Source organism: Pleurodeles waltl, chromosome 9, assembly GCF_031143425.1.
Source record: "Pleurodeles waltl isolate 20211129_DDA chromosome 9, aPleWal1.hap1.20221129, whole genome shotgun sequence".
Classification (NCBI taxonomy): domain Eukaryota; kingdom Metazoa; phylum Chordata; class Amphibia; order Caudata; family Salamandridae; genus Pleurodeles; species Pleurodeles waltl.
Window position 1 is genome coordinate 238,698,418 of NC_090448.1, and position 14,905 is coordinate 238,713,322.

At 43.7% G+C, this 14,905-nt stretch overlaps 1 protein-coding gene across 2 annotated transcripts in view; it reads right to left on the reverse strand.

The window, feature by feature from the left end:
* Positions 1-3,529: 3,529 nt before the first annotated feature.
* Positions 3,530-14,905, reverse strand: part of CFAP92 (cilia and flagella associated protein 92 (putative)) — a 292,821-nt gene continuing 281,445 nt past the window's right edge. For both annotated transcript variants that reach the window (XM_069206631.1, XM_069206632.1), the window contains exon 18: positions 3,530-5,466. In XM_069206631.1, coding sequence (XP_069062732.1) covers positions 5,274-5,466 — 193 coding nt within the window. In that variant the 3' untranslated portion in view covers positions 3,530-5,273. The remainder of the gene's footprint in view (positions 5,467-14,905) is intronic.

Below are 14,905 nucleotides of genomic sequence, written 5' to 3' on the forward strand. Positions count from 1 at the left end.
TTATTTTAACAGAATGAAAAGTCTTGCAAGCATTCTTTCCTCGCATTTCAATGAGCAGAGCAGCTTCAGAAGATTTATGGCCCCAATAAAGGACATAAGCAATGCCCTGTGTTCAATGTTGTGAGTGCTTGCAGGGAGGGGCCCTGGAGAGAGAGACTTGAGATGTAATGTGAGGCTAAGCAGGTTTCACATCATTGCCTCTAGGTTTAGCTACGTTCTACCAGAAAGGGCACATTGTGGCTTTCATGAGCAGTGAGCTAAATGACCTGGTGTTTCTTTTCTAAAATAAGCTAATTTTAGGAGCCAGAGGTAAACGAGGACAGCACTGGAATAAAGCCAAAACAAATGTCAGCGACATGGAAAGAGATGGGAGGAACGGAATGCTGCAATAAAACACAGGCAGCTACCAGCCTAAAACATCCACAGTGAAAGGGGAGCACTAAAGAAATAACAAAAATAGTCCGTCACAGCAACAGATAAAGAAACCAAAGTGGAATAATACAGTAGTTGGTCACTGCTGTGAAACAGAAAAGGAAGAGAGATAAAGGCAGAACTGACCACTAGTGATCAAGAATTTTTAAAGGACACTGCAACCCACACATTAAATCGCTTTAAGCCATAAGAAGTAAACTAAAAGTATACACAAGGTCAACCGCTTATGCTCAACCTAAAAAAATAATAAACAACGTACCTTCCTCGCCGTGCCGCACTGCACTGCTCTGCTCCTCTGGCTCCAGTTTTTGCAAAGACACAGGCTCTCAGCCTGCCCTGCAGCCAATCCTAGTTAGACTAGTCTAACGTCAACTTATTGGAGTTTAAGTCACTTTTTGGATGCATGAATCCACCTTGCGTCAATGAGATGCAGGGTGGGCATTCCCATCCACAAAATGGCTCTACGGCCCTAGTGCCTTATTTATCCTCCCATGCGAAAATGGTGCACGGGAGAGAGACGGGCCTAAATAATGGCACTAAGCCTGCTTAGCACCATTATTTAATGCCTGGGTCAGGGCAGGCGTTAGGGGACCTGTGGACCCATTTTCAAGGTCAAACACCATGGAAAGAGCCCACAGATGCTCACTCAAAGCCCCAGGAACACCACCACCCACACCAGAGGGACACCAGAGCATCCCATCCCAGATAAGTAGAGTAAGTAGAGGTAAGTATTTTAATATTTTTTTAAAGGTCCATTGGTGACCGGGTGCAGTGGCCATGCCAGGGGATCCTTGTCCCATGTGCTGGCGATTGGGGTGGTGGGCATGACTCCTGTGTTTTCTAAGATAGGAGTCATGTGGAATGGATCAAGAAATGATGCTAGGATGGTTAGAGTATTTTTTTGCCTCTAACCAGCCTAATGTAATTTTTTGGTGCAAAACCTCCTTCTCCCATACCCCCACCCGGCTAACGTAATTTTCCATGACGTTAGCCCACCCTTTGCTCTGGGTTGCACCATTCCATAAATTTGGCGCCCGGTTGGAGTCCTGGAATACCTCAAGCTGGTGCTATACTTTTTGACACAAAACTGCTTTGCGCAGTTTTGCATCAAAAAGTATAAATACGGGCCTGAATTCGGTACAATACCAGAAAGTGCGCTGATTGGTCTAATATTTAGAGTAAGGGGCAGTGTCTGCTATTCTGAGTACTGCATCAAAAACAAATTAGCGGCTCATGTCCTGCAGTGTTGAGTTTGCACCTGTAAATCCTCGTGGCATACAAAGGTGAGTCAGGCTCTTGTTTGGGGACTGTGGTTCCAGTCAGTGGTCTGGAGTGGACAGCAGGCCCTTGTGAGCGTTGCCGGTTTTGTAACTGCACCGTTTGTTTTGGTATATCGTGTCAGGTTTTGGCTGTTTGTTACTGCTTGTATACATTACCTGCTTGAGACTGCTCAGTCCCGTAACAGGTATCAAAGGAGATATTGGGTGCTAGTGTATGCTGGTGTTTGGATTTCAACATATTGCTTACTGTATGTATGAACTGTGTGAAAAGTTGCAAAATTAACATTGTGCCTTACTCGCAGTACTGAAGTTTCATGAAACATTTTACAAGGGCATGGAAGAAAAAGAACTGATGTACGCGCGCCGGGGTGGCGCCTTCATAGGCAACCGTGACATCACAAATGGCTCAAATGACACCAAATCGGTTCGAACAATGCCACTTGACAGCGCGCGCAGGGTACTGCTCAACAAAAAAATCTGTATTCCAAGCTGACACCAGGAAATTCTAAGGTAAGGAATCTGCAGCTAGAAGTCTCTTTCAGATGGTTAATAATTCTTATTGTTGCCTTAAGTGATGTTGTTCCAGTTGTGAAACATAGCGAACAATCTCGGTCCAGAAGTTAATGAGCAACCTTTAATTTGATGTACCAGGCATTAATGAAGATAGTTGAAGGAAGTTATGTAAGAATGGTTTATGCTAGTTTAAATCCTGAAATATATTGTTTTTGATGACACTGTGAATTGTGCATACAGGTCCCTGTTTATTTAAGACATGTGAGTACAGAGTGTTAACCATTGCTAAATATCTTTATATGCAAAATACATGCTAGTCATGATTATTTGAGTTATCGTTTTCTCTTCACAGATCTCCCTACCTGGTATACCTACTCTATATTCCCTTCCCCCCATTTAACCACTCTGTTTCTCCGGATGCTTTTACACAGGGGCGAGCTGCTGGAAGGTAGGCCTCTGTGTGGTACTGTTCTTGAGCATCCGTAGTCCTGACATTCTGTTTTTGTTATCTGATGTATATCCGTTTAGCCATTTTCAGGTTAGGTGCCCACAAAGGGTTGGGTGCATGCCAGAGCCAATTCCACTCCATGCACAGCGAAAGGCCATGAATGGTGGGGGGTTGGGTGCAGGGCCTGGCTGCAGTCTAGGTTGTGCGGCCATCTCCCGCCAATAACAGCTGTAAGCCGTGCGAGGCAGTGTTTTGGGTGCCCACTGAGATATGGTACTGCGTCTGCCCGCACGTCAGGCCCTGCAGCCAATCCTCCACTATGCACAGCCATAGATGTGCACAAGAAAGATGGGCGCCAGAGGCAGGTTGGGTGCAGAGTCTGGCCAGAGGTCACACCCTACGGCAACCACCCGCAGTACACAGCCAAAAGCTATGCTCACTGGGATAGTTGGATGACTATGATAAAAGAGTAACATAATAGTTAGATTTGCTAATAAGATCTTACCTTACTTCAAAAAATTCCTCAGAAATTCACTGAAACAATGAAAGGTTAAAGTGATGTAATAGTTAGGAAAGTTAATACGATTTTAGCTTACTCTACAAACCACCCCCTCAAATTCTCAGAAAAAAACGAAACTATAAAGTGATCGTATGGTTAGGTAAGGCAATAAAATTGTAACTTACTTTAAGAACATTCTAGAAATTCTTTGAAAAAACTAAGAGCCAGATTTAAGTAATTTGTAATTCCCTATTCCTGAACGGTGGAATTAAGGAAACAAAGATGTGTAATATTTTCCTATGCAATACTACTCACAGTTGTCAACATTTTGGCAAAATAATTTCCATAAAGATTTTTGGTGAAATGTTCATGACCTAGTGTCTGAACGTCTCTGCAGGTTTTAATTCAATTAATGAAGATACACTAGGCTGTACAAATTAGGATTCCTTCTTGAGCTGAGAAAATCGTTGATGTTTACACACAGCTGATTCAAATGGAAAATTATGCTATTAAATCCTTCATGTTCTACTAAGGCGACAATTCACATTTTAATCTGCCAATTGTTTAGAAGATATTGAAAGGCAGAAGGAACATGTGAATGAGCAAGATCATATATTCTGAGTTAGTTTGAATCTGCTTTTGACCTCAGTGGTTAGCCTCCTTTATGACCAAATGTCACGTGACGCTGCCCCAACATAAATGAGTATTTATTAATACAAACGTAACCCATTGCTGGAAAGTCTTCTTTGTGAAACAACAAGATTATCTCGTGAACTCTTCTCATTTTGATCTCCTCTGGCAAATCACACAAAAGAAAAACTTTATACATTTTTTTATGGGACATCATAAAACCTAGAGGACCCCTATTAAAAATAATTTTAGCATATAAATGAACATATTAAATGCTCGTTGCTGTACATTGTATACATAAATTAACACAGTCACTGTGACTACATTGATGACAGTTTTAAAAATCACATTTTAAATCACAGTTTATTATCTCTTGTGGACGAACATACCCTTTCTAATGGCACAATATGATCCCTTCCTTGGCAAACACAGGCAAGCCCCTCTTTCTCAATGAATTCCATAAACGGTGTGCCAATACAAATAAAGCGGAGGATGGTATTGAGCAAGGAGAGGACATAATTGTATCCCATCTCACACTTAAAAAGATAACAACCTACAAGGACATGGCCAATTAATTAATTACCTGACTGCCTATTTAACCCAAATTGCATTCAGAATAATGAAAATATGTATCTCGCATTTTGTTGTTTACAATACAAATATTTTATTGTGGGTTGACTGAAAGCCGACTTAAATGCACGTTTAATGAATTTTATAATTGGTCGTAGCAAGATGCTGCGCTCTATTGAATCCATTTTCTACTGACCAACCTAATGTGGCACACTGGAGGTGTGGTGCCCGTCACACAAGTGTCATCCAAGTGATAATTGTATCACTTTCACCCGTTATTCCTAAAAAAAACAAGCATTTACCTTCATAGATTTTGTTATGTGTGTTTAAAAAAAGTATATTTTTGTACCACACCTATAAAGTTAAACCGGGCAAACGTATAGTGGGTGTCAGTGCTGGTGATACTAAAACATGTTGTACTTTAATGCGCTGATGGCAGGGACAATCCCTTGTAGGAGATGAGAAAGGGCGTGGTCTGCGACCCATTTAAACATACCCTAAATGCTCTGTAAACTATCCAATGAAGCGTTTTTTTCTGGGGCTCTGATAATGTATACATTGTCCAAATTCCATACTTAAGCAAACCTTAAATAAAATCCTAAGTTGATGAAGCAATGTCTTTTGAGTTTAGCAGATAAGTAATCAACCCATGATTACAATGGACCCCCTGGCTTTCTAGGCCTAACGGGAATAATGGCATTGATCTACAGTTCACGAAAGCAACAACATGTTAATCGTAGATTTTGAAATTTAAAGCAGCTGTGAGTCCCACAAATGGAATATTTCTTTGTTTTCCACTTTAGAACATTATTGCAATGACTCTTTTCAGTCAGAAAAAGAACAAAAGGATGGGATGGTGCCCACAGTAACATTTCCATGTCAGTTAAAATTGAGACAAGACTTATTCAACATGGAGAAGTACGTTGTTGATAGCTTGAGTTTCTACCATGTTTCTCGATTTCTTAATTTCCACCTTGCACCTTCTGATGGGTTGTTCTTTACAGCTATGTTGCCAGATGAGTGATTTTTTCTCCTCATCGCAAAGTTCATTGATTTTTCGCTTGTAAAGAAATTGATGATTGGAACAATATGCACTGTAAGAAAAAAACATATTAGGACTAGCCACAGAAAACAGCTACAGCAGTATATTTGTGGGCTCATTAATCTTATTTTCATTCATGCATTTTGTCTAGTACCCTGTTAACACTTTATCAACGCAGGAGTTACAAAAAAACAGGTTTGTCTTAGGAGACCTCTTTTCCAACATGTGGTGACAGGAAAACCACTCTAGTTGCCAGGATGAAGTACACTTACAAGAATATGCAGGCAATAGTCTTCTTTACCAGACTGCCTAGTTACAATGTTGCTTAGCGACCACAGTCCTGTCTCATGAGCAAATGTAATGATCTAAGTAACACGGCAACTAATGACGTTTCATAATAGGAGCCCTATTACCTTCGTCAAGCGACCCCTCTAGTACTTAATGAAGATAACGGGATACAGTAGTCCATTCCACGTAATCAGCACGCCAGCACAGGAGTATCTGGACACACCTGCTTTGTCACAATCTCCCTTTTTTACCTGCCGTTCGACCAGCACCTTAATAATTTTATTGCAAATGTTGCAGTCATAATATCAAAGATGCCATACAAGATCTCATCAACGATATAATATGTGCAGTGGCGTAGCGTGGGGGGTGCAGGGGGGGCTGGCCGCACCAGACGCAACATCTTGGAAGAGACTCGAGTGCTAAAATCCACGGGTTAGGGGGCGCAAATTACTTGCCTTGCCCCGGGTTAGGGGGCGCAAATTACTTGCCTTGCCCCGGGTGCTGACAACCCACGCTACGCGACTGAATATGTGGAGTGATTAGCTGTCCTCTTATAAACTGCTTTTCCTTTCATCTTGCTCACATAGCCAATAACCAGCAGATCATCCAGCGGGAGATCACAAGTTCTGTCCACATAAAAGCTCTCAGCCCTCTTAGGGTCCAAACGATGAAGCTTTTCCCCCTCTTTAGATGGATGTGGAGGAAGATAGAATGTAAGAAGGTTGATAGAATGACCCTAGTAGGAGTAACCACCTTTAGTAGGAAAGCAGCCCTGGTTCTCAATACCAACTCATCTGCATAGAAAGTCGTGAAGGAGGTTTCACACTTAGGCCCATATTTAGACTTTTTTAGTGCCACATTTGCGCCGCTTTTTGGCACAAAAGCAGCGCAAACTTACAAAATACGATTGTATTTTGTAAGTTTGCTCTGCTTTTGCATCAAAAAGCAGCGCAAATGCAGTGCTAAAAAAGTATAAATATGGGTCTTAATGCCTGCAATTCACTAACACGTCTAGCCAATGTTATGGCAACCAGATAAAACAGTTTTGAAAGTAAGTAGTCCCAAAGGACAACTAGGTAAGGGTTCAAACGGGGTACCCATAAGGTAAGCTAACACCATATTAAGATCCCACTGACGCATGATAAACGGAGTAGAAGGATATCTATTAGTAAGTCTCTTAATAAATCTCAGCACTATAGGGGACTTAAACAGAGAAGGTTGGTCGGGTAAACAAAGGATTGCAGAAACAGCAGACAAATATCCCTTAACTGTTGTAACTGCACAACCTTGTTATGCCAGGAAAAAAGTGCAAAACATAACATGTCTGACAAATGGTCTTTGAAAGGGTTAACTTAATTCTGTTCACCCAACTTCAGAAACCTACCCCATCTGCCAGCATAAACCGACTTAATGGAGTGTCGCCGGGCCAATAAAATAACATCCACCACGTCAGGGGTATGAAAGAAAGCACTCAGGTTGCCCTGTTCAATCTCCAGGCATGTAGGTGCAGGCTCTGGAGGTGGGGGTGTAGAACCTGCCCCTGAGACTGCGAGAAGAGGTCTTCTCTGTGAGAGAGATGGCTGCATAGGGCACAGTGAGAGGTGAATAAGGTCTGTGTACCACACTCTTTGCGGCCAATCTGGGGCTATTAATATGGTTTGGGCCCAGTCTTGGTGAATCTTTCTCAGAACTCGAGGAATCAAGGGTATGGGGTGAAACACGTAAAGCAGCTGGGAACTCCAGTCCAATTGAAACACATCCCCCAAACCCCATTGCATTAGATGAACAAGTTACTTGCCTTCAGTAAAGAATTATCTGGTAGAGACTCTATCTAGCTGCAGATTCCTTACCTTAGAATTCCCTGGCATCAGCTTCGAATCCAGAATTTTTCTGCTGAGCAGTAACCTGCACGGCCATCTGGTGGCGTTGTTCGGATCTGCGTGCGTCGTCCGGCTCTGTGTGGCGTCATCAGCATCGTTGGAGCTGTCTATGATGTCACGGTCTTCTATATAGGCACCACCCCGGCGCACGTACGTCAGTTCTTTTCCACAACTTCCCACGCCAGAAGCGCAGAGTCATGGAACAACAATTATTTACTTTTCTTTTTGATTGTTTGAGTACCCTTGAGAAAGGGAAAAAAATATGAAAAACATAATGGTTATAAATATATCCACAGACTGGGGAGGCCTGGGTGGGTGTAAGGAATCTGCAGCTAGATAGAGTCTCTACCAGATAATTTGTTACCGAAGGTAAGTAACTTGTTCATCTGATAGAGACTTCTAGCTGCAGATTCCTTACCTTAGAATAGATACCCAAGCTATAACCCCTAGTGGTGGGGTGCGAGAATATACTTCACACCAGGAAGTCTTGTAGGACCGAGCAAGCAAAACACCCCTCTCTCCTCACCTGGCTATCCAGGCAGTAGTGCCTTGCAAACGTGTGCTTGCCAAATATCAAGTATCGGCACGCCTCGAGCTAACGTAGTGGTAGCAGCTTTCCCTCTGGTAGAGTGAGCTCTCAAGCCCTCTGGAGGCTGCTTCTTAGCAAAAAGCATAGATTTTTTTTTGCAGAGAACGACCCAGCGGGAAATGGTTCATTTTTGGACTGCCCGACCCTTCTTTGCACCAACGTACCCCACAAACAGTTGGTCATCCACTCTTTTGTGCGGTCAAGGTAGAACAATAACACACTTTTTGGGTCCAGTCGATGGAGTCGCTCCTCTTTTTTAGAGGGATGCGGTGGAGCAAAGAAGGTGGGCAGGGTGATATTTTGACACAGATGGAAAGTGTCACCACCTTGGGGAGGAAAGTGGCATGTAAAGGCTCAAAAGGAGCACACATTAGAAAAGTGAGTACTAGATTAAGATCCCACTGGGCATAACAAAAGGCAGAGTTGGAAACAAATGTACAAGCCCTTTTAAGAATCTCTGTACAATGGGAGACTTAAACAAAGATGGTTGATCTGGCAAGTGAAGAAAAGCCGATAAGGCAGAAAGATAGCCCTTAACAGTCCCTAAGGAGGAACCTTGTTGGGTGAGTGATAGAATGAACAGAAGGATATTAGAACGAGAAGAAAAAAGAGGATCAATAGACCTCTCTGTACAATATGAAACAAAACGTTTCCGCCGTCAGGCGTAAATTGACTTAGTAGAGGGACACCTGGCTGCCAGAATGACATCACAGACCGCGGGAGGGAGGTCGTAAACCATCAACTGTTGCCGCTCAATCTCCACGCATGAAGCCGCAGAGTTGACAGGTTCGGGTGGAGAACCTTCCCATGCTGCTGCGACAGAAGATCCTCCCGAAGAGGCAACCTGATTGGAGGACTGATGCTCATTTTGAGAAGCCCTGGATACCAGGCTCTTCGTGCCCAACCCGGAGCCACTAGAATTACTTGGGCCCGGTCATTCTTGATTTTCTTGAGAACTCTGGCCAAAAGTGGCATGGGCGGAAAGGCGTATAGGAGGCCTGAACTCCGCTCGCGATGAAAAACGTCGCCCCCTTGGAAACTCGAACGCGCAAAACTGCTGACATTGCACGTTCTCTGCGGAGGTGAACAGATCCAACCAAGGCTCTCCCCACTGCTGAAAGAGTCCTTGCACCACCTCCAGATGGAGATATCACTCGTGATCTGCTAAGCATCGCCAGCTGAGTTTGCCCGCCCTGGCCTTCAGAGAACCTGCCAGGTGTTTGACCACTAGGGTTATGCCCTGCTGTTCCAGCCATGTCCAGAAATGCAGAGCCTCTTGAAAAAGGGTCCTTGACCCCACACCGCCCTGCTTGTTGCAGTAGCAAATCGCGTTAGTGTTGTCCGTGAACACCTGCACTACCTTTCTTTTCACAACAGGAAGAAATGCTTTTAATGCTAGTCGGATCGCCTGAAGCTCCAACAAGTTGATATGGGGCCCGGATTCCGCCGGAGACCAGAGACCCTTGATATCCACCTCTCCCAGATGGCCGCTCCATCCCAGAAGTGATGCATCCGTCACTAATGTGAGATCTGTTTGGGGAAGGGAGAGGAGTCTGCCTTTGACCCAATCGCAGTTCACTAACCACCACTGCAGATCCTTTGCAGTTCCCTCCACGATCTGAGCCACATCGGTAAGATTACCCTGATGCTGTGTCCATTGGAACTTCAGGTCCCACTGCAGAGCCCTCATATGCTGTCTGCCATGCTTGACCAATAGGATGCATGAAGCCATGAGTCCCAACAGTCTCAAAGTCTGTCTCACCGAAATCCAGGATAGAGCCCGAAACATCGGTATCATAACCTGAATATCCTGGACTCGCTGCTCGGGAGGATAGGCCCGATACTGCACTGTGTTCAGAACAGCTCTGCTGAAAGTGAGCTTCTGAAAGGGAGTCAGGTGACTTCGGGACATTTATAGTGAACCCCAGCGAATGCAGGAGATTCGCCGTTGTTTGGAGGTGGGTGACGAGAGCCTTGGGCATCAGAGCCTTCAACAGCCTATTGTCTAGGTAGGGGAAGACTGAAATCCCTTACCTGTGCTGATGAGCTGCCACCACCGCCATCACTTTGGTGAACACCTGATGGGCACTGGTGAGATCGAAGGGGAGCACGGTGAACTAAAAATGTTCGTGGCCCACCTTGAACCGCAAGTAACGCCTGTGGGTGGGCAGAATGGGGATATGAAAATACGCATCATGCAAGTCTAACGCTACCATCCAGTCTTCTTGGTCTAGGGCAGACAAGACCTGAGCAAGAGTGAGCATCTTGAATTTCTCCTTCTTGAGGAAGAGATTGACATCCCTTAAATCCAGGATAGGGCGAAGGCCCTTGTTCTTTTTGGGAATCAGAAAGTAGCGGGAGTAACAACCACTGCCTACTTCTGAGGGAAAGACCGGAAGGGAAGGGAATAGCCCTTCTGTATGATCTGCAAGACCCATTTGTCCGTTGTGGTTGATTGCCAGTGAGGGAGATGAAATTGAATCCTCCCTCCAACTGGACGAACATGGTCTTCCAGAACCACTCTAGGAGGGCTTGGGCGCTGTGGAGGGGGGCTGTTTGGTGGCCGACCTCTGGGCAGACCCTCTGGGTCTGACAGTACCACGACAACGTCCTTGCACGGAATGTTGTGAAGCCGGAAGACGTTGGCTAAGTTGTGGCTGGTGTGGTACCGCTGTCGCCTAGGCTCTCATTATTCTAATGAGACTACTGGATTTTGAGCAGTAAGATCGTCCACAGTGTGGGAGACTGAGTCTGACCCACGGTGGGTGACACCTGTCACTCCGAATCCGGGTTTTGCTCTGGCTAACTAGCAGTGCCTCATCTCTCCTGAAAGGTAGAGATGATTGGGCAGCTGAGCGCATGACATATACTTCTCAGGGAAGTCGTGGTCACTCAGGTTGCACCCGGTTCTCTCATTCACAATTCTGTCTCATATAAATGACAGTAAAAGCAGTATAAGTTTTAAAGATTGGTTTAATAAAACAACTGCATTTTAGATAGCAAAGCGTGAGCTGCTATAACCAGAACGACACAACACAACAATATTAAAATGGTGACGATAAGAGTGAAGCATAAGAATAATGCTATCATATTGCCACTAGAATCGATGGACTATTTTCTATCGAAATTATATTTTGAGCACGGCATGTTAAGCTCTAATCCTGCCTTTCAGGTTCCCCCGGGAGGACATCAACCCTCATACCTGAGCAAAGGCCTGTAGTCTGCGTTAGCATCTGCAGCGAAGCATTCAGCGTACAGTTGTGGTTCCCTGGCTGGAATCTCCCTCTTGACGTGTAATGGGACTTGGAAGTGTTTTTATAATAACACAGCTGATATTCTAAGAAAATTTCCCTACATAAGGATGTGTATTTTCTATGAATGTTGGAGACTAAACGTCCACCACGTTCACCGGCAATGTACCAAACTGTAGCCTTGACTGAAGCTCAGAGTGATCAAGAATGTGTTGTTTGAGAACACAGTGCTGGGCTATGCAAAACAGTTAGATAGAAGAAATTAAAACAAGACCGTAAAACTGGTTATTGTAAAAATAACAATGCAAAGCTGAATAAAATATATCTGGGTCAAGGTGCACAGTGGCCTAATGTATTCAACTAACGTGCATGGAGCTATAACTAAAATGGCTACACAACACCCTCCCCTTGTCGGTAGAAAGTGGTTCAAGCCAAACTAAAATTTCTCAACCCCAGATATATATAAAACCCTACTCAATTTTGACAAGTTAAAAGGACACACAAGCACACTAATTGGCAATTTAAAACATGAGCACGTGGCTTATTACCGAATTCAATGAAAATGTCAATTTAGAAAAGTTCCAAATTAAGTACGAGTCATGGTAGTAGGAGATCTTCCACTTCGGCAGATGACAGAACCGGAAAGTCTGTGCCAAAAATGATCGAGGAGCAAGTGTGTTCCATAGCCCCAGTATCAACCAAGGCGGCATCCCGTGGAGTGCCCATTGATGAGTTGATGGCAACTTCCTCCAGGAAGGGTAACTCATAATTAGCTTCATGTAGCAAATGCAGCCTTAGTGCGCATGTCTGGTAATGAACCCTCAGCGAGAACATCAACAGATCAGCATCTATCGCTGGATGGCGCTGCTGTGAAAGACAAACTTCCAGTGCATGTTCAAAAGAGCACCAAAGGCACCGGAACACGGGCTGCACACAATACAAAACCGGTCTGAATGACAAACACCAGTCACACTACAAATGCTCCAGGAGTGTTGCTCCAAAATGCTGCATCATACGTTCACGACACAGCTGTGCTGATGGGAGCACCGTCATTTGTCCTTGTTGCGGCGGGACAGGCATTGCGCATAAACAACAGCAACAGCAGGATGCCGGCTAATAAAGCCAAAGCTATCGGAAATCCCCCCAAAATACTACCGAAGATTGAGTGGATAGCTGAAGGTATCAAACCGAATATGGAGGAGAAGGTGGGAACAAAACCAGAACCAACAGCTTTGAAAAAATTTGCTATTCCAGTCGTGCTGGACGCATTAAATATTCGTCCCACGAGTTCACCAAAGTGTCTCGGAAAGTTCGTATTTAACAGGGACTGTATTTCTGCTGATGACCTTGCCACTTGAAGTGCGTAGGTCACGCATGCAGATGTAAGGGCCACATGCTTTTGAAACAATAAAGCATTGAGTCTACTTAACTTGTCAAAATTCACGTTTGAAGTAGCAATGTAAGGCCAGATATCAGCTACCTCCTTGAATTAAATGGGGGGAAACAGTACGTTCCCGCAGCATGTAACGACTTTAGAGACCGAAACAACGTAAACTATTCTGGCTCGCATGCCACAACAGTCTTCACTATTGAGAAGGACGTAGCTGACGTTTGAAAGCACCTGGAACATGGGTCTAATCAAGGGGACTTGAACTCCCTTAAGATAAGAGGCCAGGTTTGCAGCCGAGGCGTTACACGCCGCATGCAAGGACAGCTGTTTACAAATCATCGAATGGCTGACAGAAGTCTCGCATTCACTACCGCTAAGAAAGACCTCTTCCATGCCATTGAAACATTTGTACGAGAAGGGAAGCTCCCAAACCTCATGGATGTAACTATCTCCCAGCTTTTCATATCTGCCTACCGGAATGTGTTTCAAACAGGAGGTTAATTGTAGTTTTGAAATAGGCAGATTAATAACCCCATGTATTAACCACTCTGCCAATGGTATTTCGGCCACGGTAAAAGGCAACTTTTCTAATTTCTCAATGTTAAGCATGACATAAGTTGCTTCTTTCTTAGACATTAGTTGTTGTCGCGTTAGATTAAAAGAAGAAAATATCTCCCTTGCACTGACGTGCTGCCATGGAACGCGACCCGCCTTCAATGTTTGAAGCGTCCAACCCAACTACATAATGGACCTGGTCTGACTCTGTCCATGGTATAAAGAAGACATATCAGATTGTATAATGTCTATAGCAGAAGAGACAATGTTGTTAAGTGTATACATCCGGTCGGACAAAGGGTTAATCTCATTATCCACAACAGCTAATGCCTTTTTTAGATTTTCCTGATCTATTTGCCTTAACCGGGCAGCAGCATCTTGTTGGGAAAGATTCCATATTTCATTGCATACTGCATATAAGAAACGTTTCCTACGTGGTGTTCTGGGGCCTGACAAGAAATCGTTGAAGTCATTGGTGTTAGACAAGAGATTGAGGTGTTCTTTAACCGCGTTTAGTGAGGATGATTTTAGCCACTGTTGGCATAATTTCCCTACACTATATGTTGTAATGATATCTGCATGTTCTGGCGATATATAGCGAGGGTCTGGCATACTCGTACTAAAACCCCGAGGAGTTAATGAAACGTTGATGACACCCATTGGTATCTATTGGCCACAATAACCACCCGCCTGGACGTGTCAGTGAAGCATTAAACATACCATTCTGGACCCACTCATTGAGCTCATCTTTAGTTGCATTTGTGTATTTTTGCCATTTGTCAAATTTTGCAGGGGCAGGTATACTGGGCATGTTTAATTCTCTGATTGTTGCTAAGCCTAAACAACTCGTTTGTTGCACAGTTTCATTTAAGAAGATAATCTGAACAGGAATAAGACATGCTCTAAACAATGTTTCTTTTCCCTTAATTTGCCAATTTTTTGTTCCCCAGACACATTTCAGATCAATTGATTTGGACCAATATTCATAGCCTTCTATTGATAACCGGGAAACAAAGGATTCCGAATATATAAATTTCGTATTAGTCAATAACACCTTAGTAGGTGGTACCTTAAAGTAATACGACTCAGCATTCTTTTGATTGTGCCCAGAAAAATATGCAAACTTTTCAGAATATGTTTTAGAACTCCCTTGCGGTGGAGTTGGACAATGTTCCCATTGCGTGTAATTAAAGATCATTTTGGGACTGTTCGCTCTATGTATGAAGTGGTGCCCATAATAATTATAGCAAAACATATCACCATAATTTTCTTTGAATTGGGAAACATCTTCGTTTTCAAAGACAGTATAATATTGCAATTCTGTCATCATAGAATCAACTGTTTTCAAGTCCCAATCATCAGATACAATGTCTGGTATTACTATATCATTCATTGATAATTTGAACACATACAGTATTTGAATAATTTCCGTGGGACTATATATATCAAACATTACTTGGTCCCAAACAATCCCATCAGGAATTGGCACTGTGGAAATGTTCACAAACGATAAATCTCTTCGGACTTTGTGTGACGAA